The sequence below is a fragment of the Ictalurus punctatus genome, chromosome 12, assembly GCF_001660625.3.
Source record: "Ictalurus punctatus breed USDA103 chromosome 12, Coco_2.0, whole genome shotgun sequence".
Classification (NCBI taxonomy): Eukaryota; Metazoa; Chordata; class Actinopteri; order Siluriformes; family Ictaluridae; genus Ictalurus; species Ictalurus punctatus.
In genome coordinates this window covers 23,539,930-23,563,089 of record NC_030427.2, presented here as the reverse complement: position 1 = coordinate 23,563,089, position 23,160 = coordinate 23,539,930, and the positions used below count along the sequence as shown (strand labels likewise).

Sequence of the window (23,160 nt, the reverse complement as noted above, 5' to 3'; positions counted from 1 at the left end):
GCGTAGTGTCAATCCTATCAACACTGAGCAAGATAAAGCTGGATCTTGGGAGACTTTGGGGTGGAGTCCACACATGTGGCCAAGGTCACATCTGTATGCTGCTCCCCCCATCGCTCTGCTCCCACAAGCTCTAGCGAGAGTTCGCCAAGACAGTCTGCTAGTAGCATCTTTTGGCCAGCTCGATCATGGTTCTGAGGAATAATATCCCTGCGAGATGGCACTCCTTGGGGGATTCCCGTCCGCAGGGGTCCACTGTAGACTCAGTAAACTGCGTAATAGCTACAGTCCTGGGGCTCATACAAGAACATTTCTCAGCAAGGTGGGCTCCTTCTACAATCAGGGTTACGAGGCTGCCATTTCAGCCAGCCACACCCCTGTTGAGGGAGCCTCTGTGGGGCAACATCCTCTAACTTTGAGGTTCATGTGTGGTGTCAGACGGCTGAGGCCCATCTGCAGGCCATGCATACCTTCCTGGGACCTTCTGTGGTCCTGGAAGGTCTGTCGGGTGCCCCATTCAAGCCCCTAGAGTGGATCTACTGTCTCAAGCCGGAGGGCCGATTTATCACCCTCTGCCAGAACTACGGAAACTGTGGGTCTGGCCCCTGAGGGGCACCAGCTCATAGATTCTGGTCTCACAACTAAGATTGTAGAAACCATGTTAAATGCTAGGGCACCATCCACAAGGAAATGGTATGCACTCAAGTGGCAGCTTTGTCTTGTGGTGTGAGGAACGTCAGCTAGATCCAGTGAACTGCACAATAGCTACAGTCCTGGAGTTCTTACAAGAACGTTTCTCAGCAGGCTGAGCTCCTTCTACAATCAGGTTTACTTGGCCGCCGTTTCGGCCAGCCATGCCCCTGTTGAGGGAGCCTCTGTGGGGCAACATCCTCTAACTTCGAGGTTCATGCATGGTGTCAGATGGCTGAGGCCCATCTGCAGGCCATGCATTCCTTCCTGGGACCTTGCTGTGGTCTTGGAAGGTCTGTCAGGGGCCCCAGTTGAACCCTTAGAGTCAGCCTCTGAGAAGCTTCTGACTCTAATGGTAGCTCTTCTACTGGCCCTGACATCTCTCAAGCGAGTGGGAGGTCTACAAGCTCTCTCTGTTGCCCTTTCCTGCCTTGACTTTACCCCTGGATTAGCCATGGCCTTCCTGTATCCTAGGCCGGATTATATTTCTAAAGTGCCTACATCGGCTGCCCACCCTGTGGTGTTGCAGGTTTTCTGCCCTCCTCTGTTCCTCACACTGGAACAAGAGAGGATGCACCTGCTGTGTCCAGTAAGGGCTCTCTGTACTTACGTCCACCGCTCCGGCCAGTGGCGTAAGTCGGAGCAGCTACTGGTCTGCTTTGGCAGCGACAGGAAAAGTGATGCTGTGTCAGAGCAGCGCATGTCTACTTGGATAGTGGAAGCAATCTCTAGGGCTTACGACACACGGTCTCGCCATGCCTTTGGGCATAAGAGCTCATTCCACTAGGGCGGTCGCCTCCTTGAAGGCTTTGTCCAAAGTGGTATCCTTGCAGGATGTGTGTGCGGCTGCAGGGTGGTCTAGGCCACACACTGTCATTCGTTATTACAGCCTGGATATTCATTGCACCCCGGGCCCGAGTGTCTTGCAGTGACCCTCGGGCTTGGGTATTTTTGAACAGGCCGTACCCTCGGTATGACGGAGTGGGTATTCCTGTTCCCATACTGTTATGCTAAATGCAACGTCTCGTTCCCTTCTCAGGGAACAGGGTTATTTTGTTCAACAGGTTTTTTTTTTTTGTTTGTTTGTTTTTTCCGGTATTGTTGTAATAAGCTTCATCAAAAGAAGTTGTTTTGATGGACTTTAACCTGTTTACCAAATGTGTCATCCAAAAACCTATTCCCCTCTCATAAAGTATATAGGGGTTGATATTCTGACTTCGAAGCCTCTTGAGAAATAGCTTCAAAGTCATCGTAAAAACCCCCTACAAGACAGGTCAATGTATTTTTATAACTGGGGATCTCTTGAAAGCCAGAACATACCTGTTCTACCATACCCTAGGCATCGCAAATTCCAATAAGGCTTTCCAATTACTGCTGATGAGTGGTTTGCATCTGGTGGTATGGCCTCTATATTTCTGGTTTTGAAGTCAGAGTGTTTTTGGGTTTTCATTCAGAGCTCTTACAATGTTTCTTTTTTCAACTGCTGTTGTTTTCCTAGGCTGACCCATTCGGTGTCTGTTGCTCAGTACACCAGCGGTTTCTTTCTTTTTTAGGACATTTAAAATTGTTGTATTGGCTATGCCCAATGTTTGTGCAATGCCTCTGATTGATTTTCCCTCATTTCTCAGCTTCAAAATGGCTTGTTTTTCTCCCTTCGGCAGCTCTCTGATCTTCTTGTTGGCTTATCCTTCTTAACAACAAACGCAGTCTTCACAGGGGAAACTGAAGGCTAAAACCAAGAGTAGATGTTCAGAGCTATTAATTGTTTAAACAATCAATCTAACAGGACACACCCGGGTAACAAGAAACACCTGTCAGTCACGTGTTCCAATATTGTTGCTCACCTACAAATTGGGTATTCCGATACAAAATGTGTGTTCTATGTCATTTAACACATCTACATATAAATATCAGAAAATAAGAGCTGAAATTCTAAATCTGTTCTCATATTCATTTTTGATCTCAAACCCAAATGTCTTCAGTCTACAGCAAAACAAAATGAATTGGCCTTGCCATTCCAGTAGTTTCAGAGGGGATTGTATATAAACACCATAATATCTTAAACTTAAAACTGAGTATGTTGAGTTAATTGATCTCAGAACAAAGCAACAACCAACATAAACAGAGCTAAATACAATGTTCCATGAAATGTTCCCTGAAGTACTAGTATTACTTGTAAGAGTATCAGTATCAGTATTGGTACTCTGTCTGGTAAATGGTATCCATGCATCCCTACTATAAACAGTACAAAAAAAAACTCATAGTGTCACATGAATCTAAAGAGTATAGGTATGACCTGGGCTCAGCAGCAGCTTCACACTTCTCTCACCCGACCTCCCAGTATGTAACAGGCACAGAGAAAGACTATACCTCATAACGCATTTTACACTATATAAAAGAGTGTGAATAGACAAGTACAAGCTTTTCTGCAGAACCTAAAAAACAGTGACCAACCAGAGAGCAACAATACTAACAAGGACAATAAAAATATATAGACAAAGCAGTGGCACAATAAAAGAACATGGATGCTGTGAGAGACGAACATGATGGAGAAATTATACTAACCAGGGCACACAGCTATGTAGCAGAGTTTGCTCTGCACATCAGGACCTGGGCATGCCTCGGCTCGGTGTTCAGGGCCCGCACAGCTCCTGTCCCGAGTCCGAGAGCCCCGGCCGCAGGAGACCGAGCACAGACTCCATGCAGACCATTCCTCCCACAGGCCACGCACTGTAAACACCAATATTTTTAATACACTTTATTTATACCAATTGGTAGAGAAGTTGGTGGAAAAAACAAACAAACTCATGTGGGCCAGTACTTTAAAGAGAAGCCCACAAAAATAAACAAAAGGTGTTCTCAGCTTTTCCATCTTCCTAACACACTTAATGTATTATTGAAAAGCTTAAAATTTCGCTGATCAGGAGGAAAAGCTTGTGGAAGTGGAAGAGATGAGAACCTCGATGATGAATAAGGTAACATATTTGTTGAAGACATGGCCATGTCTTCTTCAGAAGCCCCACCTCCTTTTTGAGAATGTTAGAAGAATGTTGAAGAATGCTGAGGTTGAAGTGAATTAGTGGAAAGCTATAGGAGAAAGAAAATGTATGGACAGAGTATGTACATCTATAACTATAATGAGACATCTAGCTTTCTGGGATTTGCCATTTTATGACATTAGATGAGCTAATGAATTGCATTTCTTTATTTTATCATAATATCTTTATTGATGCACATTCCTATTACACTTACCTATTACAAAAAAGACCGCTGACAAGTGTGAAATGATGCACAATGCAGTAAAGTACAAAAGTCTGACTTAAAGAACTGTCTTTATTCCTTTTATTTCAAAATACTACCTATTTTCCTTTTGTTAAATTATACTTAAAACAAAATGAGGCACATTTCAAATCAGTATTGACTAATGAATGTGAAACAATGTCGTGATAATATGATGCCTACAGGATTGCACTAATTAATTCATTATCAGTTAACATTTTTTAAATTAATTAAAATTTTTAATGTTATTTGTATTGAATAGGATATTCATCTACTTTCCATACTAAGAAAAATGGCTTTTACAGGAAAACAATTTATACATTTGATATGAATAATAACATGATTCAAGTGTTAAGGTTTCTGATACATTTTCACATGTAACCTGTTCACATGTACTGCATATGTATTTATTTAATTTAGCATGACTCGATTATCACATAATTCATTCAATTTTAACTTGCTTGATTTTTCTAACAATTAATTTATTTCACAATGAATCATATTTTTTTTCACACAGTTATTTCCACGTGATTTCTCACATGATTCCTTAATTTAGGGTGCCAATCACCGCCGAAATAGGCAAGAGACTATATCTCCATAATGCTTTAGCGTATTCAGACCAAAGTTAGTAAATGTCATAGCCATCATGACTTGTGGGTATCTGCACACTTTCGAAACAGTGCCACCTCGTGCTCACAAAATATGAAAAAATTTTGATTGTCGGACCGTTCGTCTGATTTTCACCAAAATCAACTCTGGTCATCTTTGGTCAGCAATAACTTATGGATTTCATGTTGATAGACCAAACCAAACTGTTGTGCTCTCATGCTTTGTCTCTGTTATGCTTGGCCCCATAATTGCTGTTTGCAGCTATATTTTTACTTGGTTCATTTATTTTCACAAGTGATTTCTCAAACGATTAATTTACTTTCACTTGATTCATTAATATTCACAAGTGGTGGCTCACAAAATTAATTTATTTTCACTTTATTCGGTTATTTTCGCAGGTGATTTTGTGAAATGTGTGATTTTTCTGTAAGGGAAATTATATCTACTTTATAGTAAGTCAACTGAGCACAATGATGAAATAAAATGGTTTTTCAGTCAAACTTTTGGAAACTACATGCATGTACAAGGAATAGATTTTTCCTGGTCCTACACCGGAGACCCAGATGGCTGTAAAGTACAAAGTAATGACTGAGAGTGAATAATGAAATGCTGGAGAGAAGGCTTCTTGCCAGAACACAGCATTACAACAACAGAGAAAGCCACGCCAGCCAGATAACCAACCAGGCAAGAGAACTACATGGCCCACAGGGCAAACAGCAGCCTGTTCATCCCTCCTGCTCATTTAGGCCTGTTATTGGCTTTAATGCGAGAGCAGAGAAGCCAATCGCTACATTGTTAGCAATGCAACTCAATGCTAATTCAGACTAGCTTTTCTGTGCTGTCATGTCAATTAAGGGAAATGTACCTGGTGCATGGAGGTGAGATAAAACGGCACACAGATAAATGGAAGAAAATTAAAAAGGTGAAAAAGTGAAGTGGATGCTAGAGTAAGAAGAACATAGGAGAGAGAGAGAGAGAGAGAGAGAGAGAGAGAGAGAGAGAGAGAGAGCAAGCGCAGAATGACCAAAATAAAAATGCAGTCAAATCTTGAAGGGGGTTACTGCAATTTGATGAGAGGCAGTGGGGTGTAGGAGAGATGGATGAGATTTAAGTGCGGGATGGGGGATCATGGGAGAGCAGTGAAGATTTTTGAGGGAAGAGAGAAGGGGTTTAGAAAGAGAAAGAGAGGGAGGGATAGCTGGCCCGCACTGTGTCAAGCAGGGATGTCGCATGAATTATGTATCCCGATAAATAATTGATCTCACTCTGTAGTGCAAAGCTCAAAAGAGGCATGGCTTAAGCCGAACACCGAGCACCAAAAAACTCACACGAAGTAGTTCAAAAAAGTAGGGAGGGAGAGTGGGAGAATGAGGTTTTGAATCTGGAAACGTAGGGAAGAGCTAATCTGCATGGAAAACGGGCAGATTTGAGATTACGAACCATAAAATATAGATAAAGTGAAACTGCAGTACGGGTGATGGATATGGATATGGGCTGCAAGTGTGTGTTTCAGTCTCTCTATCACTCAGACAGTTTGGCTGGTGCAATTTTGATGACATCTTGTTGCTTGTTTACAGAAAGAGATATATGGATGGATGGATGGATGGATGGATGGATGGATGAATGGAAGCACCATTCTTAAACCAAGTAAAACCTAACTAGTGCCTCGGTGACCTTGGTTGAAAGTAAAAGAGTTCTTCCACTGTTGTCTCAGGGAACAATGCTCAAGCCCTGGCCACTTGAATCTAGGGGCTTTAATCGAGCACATCTCCAGAGCTCTTACATACTGCTGGTCCAATAAATAGCTCACTAACATAGAGTATATTCTAGAGAACATAATATATTTTTTTACCCAACTTGTGTTCTCCATGTAGTTTATTTTATTTATATAACTTTTCATGAACTGGATTGTGTTAGCATTTGTAACACAGACCCAGGACACCTCCCCTCCCAGCCAGCAAGGTAACAATTACCGGAATATTAGCTGATACCTGGTTAAACAACTCTACTAATGAAGCTGCTGCAAAGTCTTACCATTCTGAGCCTTTATTTCATTGTGACTGCCATATTCTTTATCAAACCCTTGTTTTATGAATTTCTCTTTTCTAGCCATGGTATGCATCTTGACGCTGTTTTTTTTATCATGCTTTCACTCAATTTGCAACTTTCTGATAAGAAAACTCTTTGCATATGAATCCTCATTCTGTATCTGAAGCCCATATGTTTGTGCACTCACATTCACCCACGTTTCAAATACAGAAAATGAAGAAACTCAACAACATTTTCTGTTTATCACTAGAAAGAATTCATTGATCAATGTATTTAAATAAAGGGCAGAATTTCCACTTAAGTAAAGTATGTAGCTTTTAGATACTGATATAATGGCCATGTTACTACAACAAATTAAGCTTGTAAAATATTTCTATTTAATGAATTTAAGATAAACCTGTCAATATTTACCTAGTTATTTTTTGTTGAACTTATATATTTGACTTGAGTGGAAATTCTATGTTGATCCACAAATTATTCTTTTGTGTATCATCTATCACTTACTATCTTCCCGCCAAATTAGAAAACCAGTAAATATCATGCAGCAAGTAACAATCTAAAACTACATCAGTCCTGAATCCTTTTCCTTAGTGTAAGATCAGACTTTTTACATTTACAGCATTTATCAGACAATTGTATCCAGATTGACTTAAGTAGCAATCACGCCGGATGTGAATGATATCCACCTGGCATGAAAGCCCACTCTCTTCAATGGAAGAGGCCACAGTATGTAAGAAAAGGATTTGCTTCCAGTAGTAATTAATTTCACATACACCTCCTCCGATTTCTCTCAGTTTATCTAGATGAACCTGCAAAGCTTCCAATCTTGGAAGCATGAGCCAGTCGAAAAATGAGTACATGGGATTACCACTTTCTATAAGACTCAACATGGAGAAACTGATTATTCTAATTATTATTCAGCACAATGTCTTATCACTCACAAACAACAAGCTAGATACAACAAGCTGGCTATAGCTGGCTTCACTAAACCACTACTTTCCCCTTCAGAAACAAGTCACTCCAAGGCTACTGATAATCACATGATTTTACTCCACCCCAAAGATTTCCACACTGGATGTAGACATTAATTAAAATGTAAGCTCATCTTTTCCACACACTTGATACAGATGAGTACAAATGTTGAGAAACGCTTTCAGTATGCATTGTTTTTCCCCCCATCACTCTTGTCATTCTTGCTTCCCAGCACCTGTACAACTTGCCTTACAGAATCTATCAAACCAGAGGTCTAATCATTGGGGATTCCAGAGTATCTACAGGAGGTATGGATTCCATGATGAAGACAGAAAGACTGTAAGTCTGTGTGAAAGAGTGGAAACGATTAGAGAAATATGAGAAACAATTAGAGTCAGCGAACAAGAAGATAATCAGCCAATAGGGCAGAACATTAACAAACAAATTGAACTTGAACCTCCTGGATTCCACTTCTGAGTTTTATACTTGTGTCCAGTTACAGTGTAAATAAAGGCATACAAACCTGGCATTCTTAAACATTCCCAATTCCAACAGGAGCAGCAACAGAAGTGCCCTAAAGGAGGAAGGGGCTCCATCTCTAATGTTTTTGAATGGGTATAAGCAAACAGAAAGCGCCACCTTTTGGCTTAGTGTGACTATTGCCCTGTTTGCCCTCGGCCCGTGTTGGACCATGTTATGTAATCATTTGGCAAAGAAATTTGGCCGAGTATACTTGGATCAGAGGTCAAGATGTGGCATGAGGAGAGCTAAAAAAAATGAATATTCAAATAAATAAATAACAGGCACACCCAGCTTGCAGTGTGTAAAGCGTCTGATTAGATAATTACTAAGCATGACGTGATAATAGTGCATGTGGTACTGCCAAGTCAAATCAGTGAAGGCAAGCATTCATGCATCTGTGCTGTGCTGAGCACAGTGTAATTTTCTGACATGCTATTTATGCTTTTCTTGCATATATTGATAAAAATGAATATTCTCTAATATTATCTATTTCCAAAAAAGTTATCACATACAGGATATGGCATATTTTGTCTTGATGTTTCACTCAATAATAGTAGTAATAGTCAATTAATACAGTAGTAGTAATAATAATAATAATAATAATAATAATAATAATAATAATCATCATAATAATACATTTTAAAATACCATTGTGACCCCACCCCCATAAAAAAACAGTACCTACAAACAAGCTATATATATATATATATATATATATATATATATATATATATATATATATATATATATATATATATATATATACGGACACTCTGAAGGGATGTGATGGTTATTTTTTTCATGGGCCCGAATTAATATAATGAAGCCATGAGTTAAGCTTCTTGAGATGTATTCCATGGCCACAAAGTACTTATGTAACATTTGATTAGGGGCAAGATGTGAAGTGTTTATAGTGAGTGTGGGCATTATTGTGGCCATTCCAAGAATCATAGTCAAAATTGAATGCAGGGGTCAATGCACAAGTAGGCCATAACAAAGAAGTATAATCTATATTTAAAAAAAAAGAAGAAGAAAAAGAAAAAAAAAAACCTAGTTGGAAAACCGGAAAACAACAGACAAGATACATTCAGAAATGTGCAATATGATTGGCAAGACTTCGCCCAGGAGAAATAGAAACTACAGGGAATAAATAACCAAACTAATCACAGAAAAGGTGAACATAATAGGGCAATTAACCAATGATAGGACAGAAGTGGCAACAGGATCAAAACCAAAACAAAGGCAAATATAAATGAAAGCACATGGAGAGCACAGAACAATGGCAAGTGGTACTCAGTGAGCCAATATTAAATCACAGGCCCAAGTTACTACTCATGGCAATGACAACATAATTATTTGTGGCCATGAGAAAATGTGTCCTTGCAATATTAACTAGTGGCCTCAAAGTATTTAATTTGTTTGTCTTATTTTTAAAAAATAAATAAATAAATGTAAACCATGTTTCCTCAGCAGCTCCATAGTTAAAAAAATACTCTGCTATAAGAAAAAAAATAGATTGTCTTTAATCTTTACATATTTTTTAGAGCACTCTTAGTTGATTAATCCAGGTTACATCAACTCTGATATAATTATGCCTATATGAGATCTTATTCAGTGAGGTTCCATTAACTATGAATAAAATTTCGCCATTAAAAAGGGCAGACTGCCTATCTTTTAATACTGATTGACATATAAACAGGCTCTTCATAATGAATGGTACAGACATAAGACATGTCCTCAGACACACTATAAAGGGATACTGGGTGTCCTAGTCGTGAAAATGATCTTGGGAAAATTAAATGAAGCAAACCTTTTGTAGAAAACATATCAATCACAGCTGAGCAGAAGTAAAACTATAGGAACATCTTTAGTTTTTCATACACATTCTGATAATAATGAGGATGTCTATGATTGGTGTATATTACCCATGGCGAATGTAAGCTATTTCAATAACATTTTAATACCTGAGATATGGAGGCTTAAGACACACTGACTTTATATAGAGACATCAACTGAGATATTAAATATATATATATATATATATATATATATATATATATATATATATATATATATATATATATATATATAATATTTTGATATATAACATAATATCAACTTTTCTAATACATCTCCCTAAATTATGTGCATTTGACTGGGTATCATGGTTGAACCATGAATGCCATGTGATCGTGTATGTTTTGGTTCTTGTTCTAGTCTTGTCTCCACCTCTTCCCTGTCATCGGTTGTTGCCCTACTGTATTCACCTCTTCTGTGTTTCTCCCTGATTCATGTGTTGAAGTAAAAAGAAAACCCCTACTACTTCTATTTGCTGTTCTTCTTTTGTCAAATTGTCATCTTACCATTTGGGAGGTGTGTTTAACGTAACTGCTTCTAATAGGAGTCTAAAATTGAGTGATGTTGGTCTATTTTCATTCAAAATATCATGCAGAATCATTGCAATACAATGAAAAAAGTTTAAGAAGCCCATATGTTGGCAAATTAAATGATATCATACCACAGAGCTGTTGAATGAAGAGGTCAGAAGGTAACAGTACAACAGAAGCTCAGACAGCAGACAGCTGCAAGGTTTATATTAATGCACATGTCCTAATATACTATTGTTTTTATAGCAACAACTTTTGCAGGGACCTGGATGCTGGATGGTGGATGCGCCTCATAAACGGATTTAAAAAATCTTATGTAATTCTTGCTGTGGCTTTCTGTGAGGAGACATTGACATAGACTCTCCAGTGTCAAAGCGATTTAACAGTGTAACAGTATTCATGTATACAAAATTCTGAAAGCATTGCTTTATAAAAGATTAATGCATAATATTTTTAATGTGTAATGAAGGCCATATGTACGTACCCTTCAAAGAAAAAAATTGCAGAAAAACTGAAAAAAAAATTATTATCCTATAAAGGGTATTTTGACTACATTAAAAGTCCTGACAGCTCGAGTGATTGTACTCGAGTAAGAGGGGAAGTGATTTCACACTCATTCACTCCTAGGGAGTGTCTCCAAGCCACCTACCAGCATGTTTTTAAGAAGTGGAAGGACACCCGGAGAACCCGGACAAAGCCCACATGGATATGAGGAGATTATAACAAACTCCACATAGAAGTAATCTAAGCTTGTCAGCAAATAAAGGGAACCGGCTAACTGCTATGCCATTGTGTCATCTGGACCTAAAGTATACTTTACAATTGATTAAATTTCATAAAGTTCCATATATCATGTTGATATTTAGTTCTCAGGTCATGCAGTGACCCTTCATGGGGCAGGTGTTCAAAATGTTAATTTTTTTTTTTTTTTAAATCTTAAAACATACAGTCAAAAAAAGGGTTCTAAACTATTTCTAAACCACTAAACCCTGGACCTTTCCGTGTCACTGGGATGGTACTCTCTAGGGAACATCTTTTGTTTGTTTAGTACTTTATGTATCTCTTATCAAGAAAGGTGCTTGTATTTTTTTAATATATATATATATATTTACTCTAAAAACAAATTATGTTACAGTTATGTACCTTAAAACATTTTTAAGGTACACCATATCTACTTTTCCAGGCAAAAGATACATGTACATTAAATGTACAAAATATGTACCCTTGATGGTACCACTCCAGTTATAAAGAAAGATCCTGTTTAATATTTTATTTTTTCTGAGAGTGTAGTACAGCATTACATGCTCAACCATTAGTCAGAACAGAAACCGCATCATATTATATGGTGGGACTGGCATTTATCAAATTATATTATTATAATTATTTCAAGATTAGACAAGATAGTTATAGGGCAGGTCCAGCTGAGGTATTTAATTAATTTCTGCTGGGACCATAATAAGACAAGAAACTATACAACAAATCACAGCTATTTATTAAGAAATGATGCAGATAAAAAGGGATGTTTAAGGCTTTGGTAAAGCTATTAATTCTACCATTTTATTATGAACACCTTTGACTGTACTGTCAAATCATTGATGTGTATTGTAATATGAAACCTGGTATATGTGTTCCTTCTTGTGTTGCAATTTTAATCCCGTTTGTGAAGGATGTACTACCTTGAACTTCCTCACACTGCTCTTTTGAATAATAATAGGCTGTATGGTACACATAATAAAATATTTTCAGTTTAATTTTCAAGCTGAAAAGAGAATTAAATACCCTACGCACTATGTTAATCAAAATTATAGCAACAGACATAAAATGTGGTGGTACATCTTTAAATGGAAAGGTACACAGTGTACCTTTAAAATATTACTCTGAAAGCTAATTAAAGGCGCAAGAGTTGTCCTTAAGGTCCAATTATGCACCTTAAATCAAGGTAAACTACATTCACTTTAACATGAAATAGATGTAGACAAAAAGTACAGAAGAGTGCCCTTGAGGGTACTATTGCAATTTTAAAAAGAAAGGTACGGTTTAGCACCCTTATTTTCTGAGTGCATGGTACATGTCCAAGCTAACAAACAAAGACAGGTATATTTAGCCTGCCTACTGTTATGCGGCACAAGTTCCTAATGGAGTGTATGGTGTTATAAATACAATGTGACAACAAACATACAGCTGGTTATAAAATGGAGAGATAATGTAATAATATAATATTTATAGTTAAATTATTTTAAATGAAATCTCTTAATAAGGGGCTCGGACAAGAAAAATAATTTAAAAGGGCACTGCCGACATCAAGGAGCTCACCCACAGTTCTGCAATTACCACATAATTAGGGATGAGAAGCAGGTCATAGGAAAATCTTGAAGCTAAATATGTTTCAATATAATTAATGTTAATAATAATTGTCCAATTAAGAGTTTTTTTATGATTTCTTTTCTCTTGGCACTTACTATGTTTTTACACCAATATAATTAATTAGTTCATGTGCACAGAACTTGGCCAGGGTACTTTTGTAAAAATTAAAAAAAAAAAAAAAAAGTCTTTGCACTTAACTTCTTAATATTAATTACCATCTTAATTATTGTTCAGTAATTCTAAGTTTATTGAACTTAACTAGTTAATAGGTAGCACTTAGAATTGTCTTTCAGCAACAGGTAATGATTGATGGAGTTTTATATATATATATATATATATATATATATATATATATATATATATATATATATATATATATATAAAATTGTGAATGATATACGTAATATATATATGGCAGGAAAATGGCAAATATGATAACACTATAATAACACTTTCCATTCTGAAGCTCATGCTTGAACTATTCTGATTAATAATCCCTCCCCAAATGAAATACACGTCTCTATGATTGCTTTGGCCAATTAATTAAATTCACTTTGAATTTTTGCCAAAGATGGTGTGTGTGTGTGTATGTATGTATGCGTGTGTGTGTGTGTGTGTGTGGAGTTAAGCTGATGCTCAGCTCAAGCCTTGGGAATCCCCTTAGCCTTCTGCTCTTAGCCCTGATGCAACAACAACAGCACTCACCACTGAATTATAAATAGGCTACACAGAAGGTCAGCGTAAATCACTTGCACACTTGTTCATCCATAATGAAAGAGTAAGGAGAGAAAAAAAAGCGAGCCAGGTGCATCGTGGGCTGTGGCCGTAACACTGCTGTTTAATAAAAGACCTCACTTGTGTGGCACTTGTACGATAAAAGCACTGTCCATTTTAATTCCAGAAGCCTTTTCTGAAAATACTCGTAACACTAGTGACTGTTTTCCTTAACACTGCTTCAGCTCCATCCTGAAAACTGAAGTTCAGTGTTTATCATTGTCTCATTAAGACCAATAGACTCTACATTGTGTTTTGTTATGTGTAAGATTTTTGTTCTTAGCGTTGTTATTTTCCTACTTATACAGTATGTCCAAATCAGGTTCCAGCTGTATGCAAATGCTTGAAAATGTCTGTCTGTGTTTCAGTGCCAGCTATGAATTTAGACTAAGGATTTCAAAACAGGACAAACAAAGATGCTGTGAACCCTTGGCTACTTTTTGTTAAATATAATTTTATACGACAGTGCTGTTAACGGCTAGATTCTCATTTTCTGTAATCACTTTGACAGTAGTGCTGGCTGTAACTCAAATTGCATGCTTATATTATTGTGCTTGATCTAATATATTATATTTTCTATAGTAACAGCTAATTTGTGTGTATTTCTATGCCGGATACTCCATGTAATCCATCCATCCATCCATTTTCTGTTCCGCTCATCCTACACAGGGTTGCGGGGAGCCTTCAGCCTATCCCAAGGAACTCAGGGTACAAGGCGGGGGACACCTTGGACGGGCCAGCCCACTGCGAGGCACAAACACACACATTCACACACTACAGACAATTTGGAAATGCCAATCAGCCTACAACACAATATCTTTGGACTGGGGGAGGAAGCAAAACCCCTGAAGCACAGGGAGAACATGCAAAATCTGCGCACACATGGTGGAGGTGGGATTCAACCCCCTAACCCTGAAGGTGGGAGGCAAACATGCTAATCACTAAGTGTAGTCTAATTTAACATATAAAACGTATATAAACTTTGACATAGGGAAGTTTCCTGTAAGGAGGTGTTTACTTTATATTTTTGGAATATAAAGTCTCTAGTGCCAGTGCTTTATAACAGAGGTAAAAAAAAAAAAAAAATTAAAAAAAATTAACCAACAGAAAGATTTTTTATTTATAATAATTAATCTCAGGAGAGAAAAACTGGAGGAGCTGGCATTTAGAGGTGCTAAACACAGGTGATAATATGAACTCACATGTTTTGCTGATATCCCACAGCATAAAACATAACTATAAATGGGTGAAACATAACCAGTAGCAAGTTGCTGTGGCATTAGAGGCTGATATAAGAGGATTAAAATACCTCAGGGTGGTCACAGTACATGTTGGGCTACACCACACCACCCCATCATTTATTATTTCCTATAACGGCATGTCCACATAGTTTTTTTTTTTTTTATCCCTATACAACAGCAATTTGACAATTCTCCTAAATTTTAATTCATCCATTAATTAAATGTCATATGTTTCAACCATATTCAACCATTTAACGTTGTGGAATGTCTGCGAAACAAGTTCCTTCCTGTGTATGTTTTATTGCTTCCACATTTTGTGCTAGCAGGAGATAACGATTTGAGCCAGACCGCTTTAAAAAGTACCAACAAGTCAGCACGTAAGACAAAGCTTTCAGGAATAGGTTCTGCCAGTCTGTATTGTGTTCTTGTAAAAATACAGTCCTGAACTCGCCCAAATCCATGCCCAAACACTGCACGCCGAAGATGAATTCCACTTTTTTGAGATCATCTGCCTCTGCCCTGATTCCACATACTTCACCAACTGGAGTAAAAGCTAAAAATACATCAAACGCTAACCTTACAAACTCATTTATCTTCAAAGAGGAGGCTGGGAATATTGGGATATCAATACAGCTGCTAAATATCAAATAAGACAGATAAATCGAGTAAATCCATTTGCACAAGTATGGAATTAGCATATGGGACGACCTACATCATCCTAAAACAAATGGTAATCCATAAATGGCTCATAGGCAGGGAAATCTGCATCAACTACTCAGCGTTTAAAGGTAATGAAGGCTGGCCTCAGGGTCAAGAATGAGTGCTTTGATCGGTCTTGATTTTTATATCCTTTGAAATATGCTTTTATGGATGGAAGATCTGGCTATAATTTAGTACTATTGCTTTGAGAGTCCTAATTTTACCATGGTAGTAGATAAAAATGTACTGTGATACCTCCGAGTTTGATGTAATATGCATAGATCCTAGTTAGTTAGTGTTTGATTTCGAATTTATAGTGATGGTGTACAGAGCTATGAAGACCAAACATCTGTCACTGTATAACAACTTGCTTATTGCATAGTAGCATGGTATATAAAGCCTAGTTCACAGTGCACTGACAGACGCTGACCAATGCCTACAGACACATTTGTTGGGTTTTGTCGGCTTAGTGTAAAACCCTGTCAACATCTGTTGCCGTTGGTCGGTGTTTGTTTTCACCGACTGAACATGTTCAACCAGCGTTTGTCAGTTGTCTGAGCAGTGTGGTACGATTTTCCAACAAACTCTGATGTAAGCTTACCTGCCATGCCAACCGTTCCCATGACGATCCTCGAAAACTCCATAGAAATGAAAGCCTAGGTGCTAGGAGTACTAAATTGTTGTTGTGGCTAAAATGGTACATTTCTGGACGAATCAGAAAGAAGAGGATAAATTGTGTATCGATGTGTTATTTAAATAAAATTGTTTATTTTGACCGCTGGTGAATATCAACTACTCGTGTTTTGGTTTTAATCAGGATCATCCTCTAACCATATGCCATTTTCCATATTCTGTTTCATGAAGTAAGAAGCAAAATTGTTTATAACTTACATTTGGGGAAAAAACACTGTTCATAATGTGCGATTTAATAATGGTCCTAGCTTACCACATAGCCTACCTTAAGATGTCTTTATCGGAGATGTTGAAACTGCTTGGAGGGAAACTGAGCAAAATTTTGAAAGTACACATCCTCTATTTTCAGTTCTCTGCATAAATTTAAATAAGTGCCCTGTCGCTCATGTCACAACAAACAAGACTTCACTGACAACCTCTTTTGTTTCACTCTTCCTCTTTTCAGGTGAAGAACAGCATGTAAAGGCACTAGTATTAGTAATGTTTCGATTGTGGTAAACATATCATTACTATTACCAAAAAGTACCATTTTTAAACCAGTCTGCCTATCTGTAAAAAAAGCTTTGTTGGTGTCTCCCAACAGCTGTTTCCCAACATTCTAAATCCAACAGCCAACTTTTAAAATGTGGTTATTGCTGGCATTGGTTGGTGTTTGTCAGTGCAGTGTGAACTAGGCTTAAAATGTGATTAATCTCATTCTGAAAATTTTACACCAACAACCTCACTTATTCATAGATCTAATCTATTTTGCCATGTTCTAAGGTCCATTCATGAGTCAATTTGTCATCTTTTCATAAAAAACTAAATCTGATTCAGGACATCGCCATTTTTAGAGGTGTGTTTAAAGAAACTACTTCTTATTAGAGCTGTTATGCTTTAATAATGCTTTAATGCTGATAAACAACAGTTCACACACTTCAATTAATAGCCATACACATGCTGCAACTTACATCCACAATGCTTCATTGCTTATTAAGACAACGCTGTTAAAAACAAAACAAACAAAAAAAATAATAAATCTATACAGTATATAATAGAAGTTGACCAATGATGGATTTTACTGATACCAATAACTTAAAAATATCATTTACTCATTTGAATGACCGTGTAATATGAAGCAATGCGATAACATGAAATTTAAAATGACCTTATATGGCCATGGGCATTGTTTCAGCTCAGGGCAGCTGTCATTTGCTGTTACAGTATGTTGATATACACAACAGCGCTTCAACGATGTGCATTCACTGAGAGAAAGCTAATGGTTCAGATGCAGTTATTTGGCCAATAGTTGCTGCAAGCCTTTTATAATCAAACAATTGGTGTGTGAGAAGGCAAGAATTACAGAGATTGGTTAAAGCAATGCAAACATGTGCAGTATTAGACCATAAGCACATCATAATGAAACTAAAGCCGAATCCCGGACATTTTCTCAAATTTAGATGCTTTTTTTAAGGTCCTGGAAAAAGCCCTAACAAACGCATTTCAGAGTATTTCACAATTTGTGTTAATTTCTACCAAATGAACTTGCAAAATGTGAGTCACAACTGGCAAGAGAGAACAAGAATTATAATCACGCAGTTGTCTATATTGTGTTATTGTGTTATATATGTGCTATATATGTATAGAAATATAAACTATTAATTGTCACACATCGTAGCAGAGATACGAAGCAGAGATAAAGCGGATGCAAGTGCAGGATAACAGTTGTTTATTTAAAGAGACAGGCAGGCAGACAAATCCAAAACGTGATCCAAAACGTAATTCATAAACAGGCAAGAGGTCAGGCGATTGGCAAACAGGTATACACGGGGCTAGGCTGGAATCTAGGTCGATAACCAAAACAAGAAACAAACTATGACGATGAACTGGAAGCGGATATCCAGCGTGAACTGACTATGACTATGGCTATGGCTATGGCTATGGCGCGAACTAAACTAATGCTAAACACTTACTTACTATTTACGACTTCTTAATCTTCCGCGTTGTGCGCTGGGAAGCGCGCGGTATATATGCGGACATGATTAGCGTGTAAACTGCTATCAGCTGGGAGCAATACAGACCCACGTGAATTCCCAGCCAATGACGGAACAGGGAGGAGACATGACAAACATAAACAAAACACACGTGTCCCAATGTCACTACAGTCGACAGCGGAAAAGCAGGTGCTCGCGTATTTGCGCTTAGAGCACACTGCTTCAAGGGGGAATCGTGACAGAACCCCCCCCCAAGGGCACTCCTCCCGGAGTGCCATGAGTCATCCCACTTCATTGGCGGCCCCGGCCCCCTGGGCTGAATGTCCCGAGCAGAGACATGAAACTGCACGGTGTTCTTGGCGGCGTAGGGAAGCAGAGCGACGACCTCAGCTGGACAGGGAGGCTGAGCGACGACCTCAGCTGGACAGGGAGGCTGAGCGACGACCTCAGCTGGACAAGGAGGCTGAGCGACGACCTCATCTGGACAGGGAGGCTGAGCGACGACCTCAGCTGGGCATGAGGGCAGAGTGACGACCTCAGCTGGGCATGAGGGCAGAGCGACGTCATCGGCGGAGCAGGGAAACTGAGCACTGTACTCGGCGGAGCAGGGAAACAGAGCACTGTACTCGGCGGAGCAGGGAAGCAGGGCGACGTCCTCGTCGGAACATGAAGGCAGAGCGACGTCCTCGGCGGAGCAGGGAAACAGAGCACTGTACTCGGCGGAGCAAGGAAGCAGGGCGACGTCCTCGTCGGAGCATGAAAATGGAGTGACATCCCCAGCTGAACTGGGAGGCAGAGCGAAGTCCCCTGTAAGGCCAGGGAGAGGAGCGTGGGTCTCCTCGAAGCAGAAGGGGGGAATGCTATTTGCCATGGAGCAGGCGGGCTGAGTGACGACCTCAGCTGAACAGGCGGGCTGTAAACCTTGGGCATGGGCGGAGCTTGGCTGGCCATGTCGGCGGACTGGGGCGTGAGCGGAGCTTGGCTGTGCGTGTCAGCAGACTGTGGCGTGAGCAGAGCTTGGCTGTGCGTGTCAGCAGACTGTGGCGTGAGCAGAGCTTGGCGGTGCGTGTCAGCAGACTGGGGCGTGAGCAGAGCTTGGCGGTGCGTGTCAGCGGACTGGGGGGTGAGCAGAGCTTGGCTGGGCGTGTCAGCGGACTGGGGCGTGAGCAGAGCTTGGCTGGGCGTGTCAGCGGACTGGGGCGTGAGCAGAACTTGGCTGTGCGTGTCAGCGGGTTGAACTGGGGCAACCGGGTCGGTAGACTTGGGCGTGAGCAGCATTTGGTCCTTAGGCTGAGACATTAGCAGAGCTTGGGCCTCAGAGCCTGGAGGCTTGGCTTGGTTGTCAGAGCCTGGAGGCTTGGCTTGGGCGTCAGAGCCTGGAGGCTTGGCTTGGGTGTCAGAGCTTGGAGGCTTGGCTTGGACCTCAGGGACATGAGACTTGACCTGGACCTTCCTGACTGGAGGCTGGACCTGGAGCTCAAGGATTGGAAGCTGGACCTGGAGCTCAGGGACTGGAGGCTGGACCTGGAGCTCAGGGACTGGAGGCTGGACCTGGAGCTCCGGGACTGGCGGCTGGACCTGGAGCTCAGGGACTGGCGGCTGGACCTGGAGCTCAGGGACTGGCGGCTGGACCTGGAGCTCAGGGACTGGAGGCTTGACTTGGATCTCAGGGACTGGAGGCTTGACTTGGATCTAAGGGGCTTGAGGCTTGACTTGGATCTCAGGGGCTTGAGACTTGCCTGGGACTTGGACCTTCCTGACTTGAGGCTTGACGTGGATCTCAGGGACTGGAGGCTTGACTTGGATCTCAGGGACTGGAGGCTTGACTTGGACATCAAGGACTGGAGGCTTGACTTGGACTTGGACCTTCCTGACTTGAGACTTGACTGGGACTTGGACCTTCCTGACTTGAGGCTTGACTTGGATCTCAGGGACTGGAGGCTTGACTTGGATCTCAGGGACTGGAGGCTTGACTTGGACATCAGGGACTTGAGGCTTGACTTGGACTTGGTCCTTCCTGACTTGAGACTTGCCTGGGACTTGGACCGTCCTGACTTGAGGCTTGACTTGGATCTCAGGGACTGGAGGCTTAACTTGGATGTCAGGGACTTGAGGCTTGACTTGGATGTCAGGGACTTGAGGCTTGACTTGGATCTCAGGGACGTGAGACTTGACTTGGATCTCAGGGACGTGAGACTTGACTTGGATCTCAGGGACGTGAGACTTGACTTGGACTTGGACCTTTTGTTGGAGCTCGGCGGGTGAGCCCACCTTGTGGGGCTCAGGTTCGAGCTCTGAGGTCACCCTGTCGGTCCCGGGCTGGGTCTCTGCACGGGCTCTCCGGTGGGGTTTCTTATGCTCCCGCCAGCTGCTCTTGAAGCATTCCTGAGAGCAGAAGAAAGCTTCCTGGAGGCCCAGCTTCCTGCAAGTGGGACATTGAAGCTGAGTCTCTCTCCCGCAGCCCTCGGTCATACATCTCGGGCATTTCGCCCCCGTGTTGGCCGGAAACTGAAGTGGATCGCTGGTTACTGCCCTGTCCGTCTCCTCATAATAGCGGTTGAATGGTGGGTCCACCTGGGGCTGTCCATTGACTCTCCACCCCAGTAAATCAAGACCACGAAGTTGTCCAGGCTGTGAAAACTCCTCCATAAACAGCTCTGTAAACTGAGTGACATCATGGAGGGATGGCGACCCAGCACTCACCAGCTGCTCCGCCCAGTCACGGGCCGGGTCGCAAAACCTGGACACCAGGAACCCGATCCACTCTCTCTTAGTAGGCTTGGGAACCGCCAAGCTGCAGAAATACTCCTGGCAGCTGAAGAGAAACTCCAGCGGGTAGCTCCCCAATCCCGCTGTCTCTGGCGGCAAGTCAGTGGCGTACCTTTGGGGAAATTGCACGGATGAAAAATGCGGCCAGTAATCCGAGCGTTCCCCGATGCGGTATTGTCCTACGATTTTCCTTGTTGCTGTGGCATGCCTTCTCTCTAGTCCTCCTGCTGCATCCATGTTAAGGCGGAAGATTCTGTCACACATCGTGACGAAGAGATACGAAGCAGAGATAAGGCGGATGCAAGTGCAGGATAACAGTTGTTTATTTAAAGAGACAGGCAGGCAGACAAATCCAAAACGTGATCCAAAACGTAATTCATAAACAGGCAAGAGGTCAGGTGATTAGCAAACAGGTATACACGGGGCTAGGCAGGAATCTAGGTCGATAACCAAAACAAGAAACAAACTATGACGATGAACTGGAAGCGGATATCCAGCGCGAACTGACTATGATTATGACTATGACTATGACTATGGCTATGGCTATGGCTATGGCGCGAACTAAACTAACGCTAAACACTTACTTACTATTTACGACTTCTTAATCTTCTGCGTTGTGCGCTGGGAAGCGCGCGGTATATATGCGGACATGATTAGCTTGTAAACTGCTATCAGCTGGGAGCAATACAGACCCACGTGAATTCCCAGCCAATGACGGAACAGGGAGGAGACATGACAAACATAAACAAAATACACGTGTACCAATGTCACTACGGTCGACAGCGGAAAAGCAGGTGCTCGTGCATTTGCGCTTAGAGCACACTGCTTCAAGGGGGAATCGTGACATTAATAAATATAACAGTAAATAAAAGATATAGATCCAAACTGAAACAAACAGTAACACTCCAAATTACAAATAAAAATAGAAACATCCAAAATGAATCAAAAAACACTTCAAATATCAAAATAAAATTTGTCAGTGATAGTTTTTATTTTGCCTCTAGAGGCTGCTCTGGTACTGTATAATAACAGTGGACCCTTCTCAACCGCTCCCGCAATGTATGCAACTGAGAAAAATCAGTGTGGATTTTTGCCAATAACCAATAGTTCCAGCAATCGGTTAACCGGTGCCAATCAATCGGCAAAACTGATCAATCAGTCGACCTCTAGAGTATAGTACAGTACATCATTATTTAAGAACACTCCACATCAGCAACCTTGTGGCTCAGCTGAAATTTGTGATTTTGGAAATGAGAGCGTGCAGCATGGAAGCTCATGTCCATCAGCAGAGCTCTCCTTATATCTCAATGATCAGCTTGTTGTTTACAGTAGTGGGAGTTGTTTTTTTTTTTGTTTTGTTTTTTTCTCACCGTGTCAACTCCAGCCGCAAGAGCATCCCAAAATTAGACTGGATAATCTCTGTCAGCTGGTATGTGCCACTGGCTCTAAACAAACACCGTGCGACTGAATAGCAATGTGCAACCCATAGCACACACAGCACTAGTCAAGATGGAATTCAGTATGCCATGGAAGGACTTTATTTAAATTTTATTGCACTTTAAAGTACAATAAGAATAACTGCCTGAGCAATAGCTTGTGTGGTTTGGGATTAAAAAACACACACCTCTTGCATACACCTTTATACTGTATGAAATTATATCAAAGTGAATATGTTCCATTAAAGCAATTGAGGAAATGTAGTTTTACATTTACATAGGTGACTGTACAACTGGCTTCATTTTCTCGGAAAAATTTTCAGAATTACAAAGTACATTTAGCCCGTTTTTTTGTTGTTTGTTTGTTTGTTTTTAGATTTTTTTTCCTACTGCCTGGCTAATCCACAACAGTGACTAATAAATGTATTAGTTGATAAATGTATGCAATCCCTAGTGTATGTGTGTGTGTGTTTGTATGTTTGTGTGTGTGTGTGTGTGTGTGTGTGTGTGTGTGTGTGTGTGTGTGATGACCAGTTAGTAAACTTGTGCCAAGTTTGTGCAGTCAATCTCATGCATACTGTATATCATTGCTTCACTTTTAGTGACAGGCAACTAATAGCTACGTTTCTGTGCATGCTCATGCAGTGCAGTTTCAGTGTGTGTGTGCTTGTGCGTATTTGTGTGTGAGTGATAAGGAGGTACTCTA

The 23,160-nt window shown here is 40.6% G+C and overlaps 1 protein-coding gene across 10 annotated transcripts in view; it reads right to left on the bottom strand.

Moving 5' to 3' along the window:
- Positions 1-23,160, bottom strand: part of adgrb2 (adhesion G protein-coupled receptor B2) — a 442,839-nt gene that overhangs the window by 216,746 nt on the left and 202,933 nt on the right. For 8 of the 10 annotated variants that reach the window (XM_047158788.2, XM_047158787.2, XM_047158793.2 and 5 more), the window contains one exon: positions 3,253-3,417. The exons of the other annotated variants lie outside the window; for them this stretch is intronic. In XM_047158788.2, the coding sequence (XP_047014744.1) occupies positions 3,253-3,417 (165 nt within the window). The remainder of the gene's footprint in view (positions 1-3,252; positions 3,418-23,160) is intronic. 10 annotated transcript variants of the gene reach the window in all.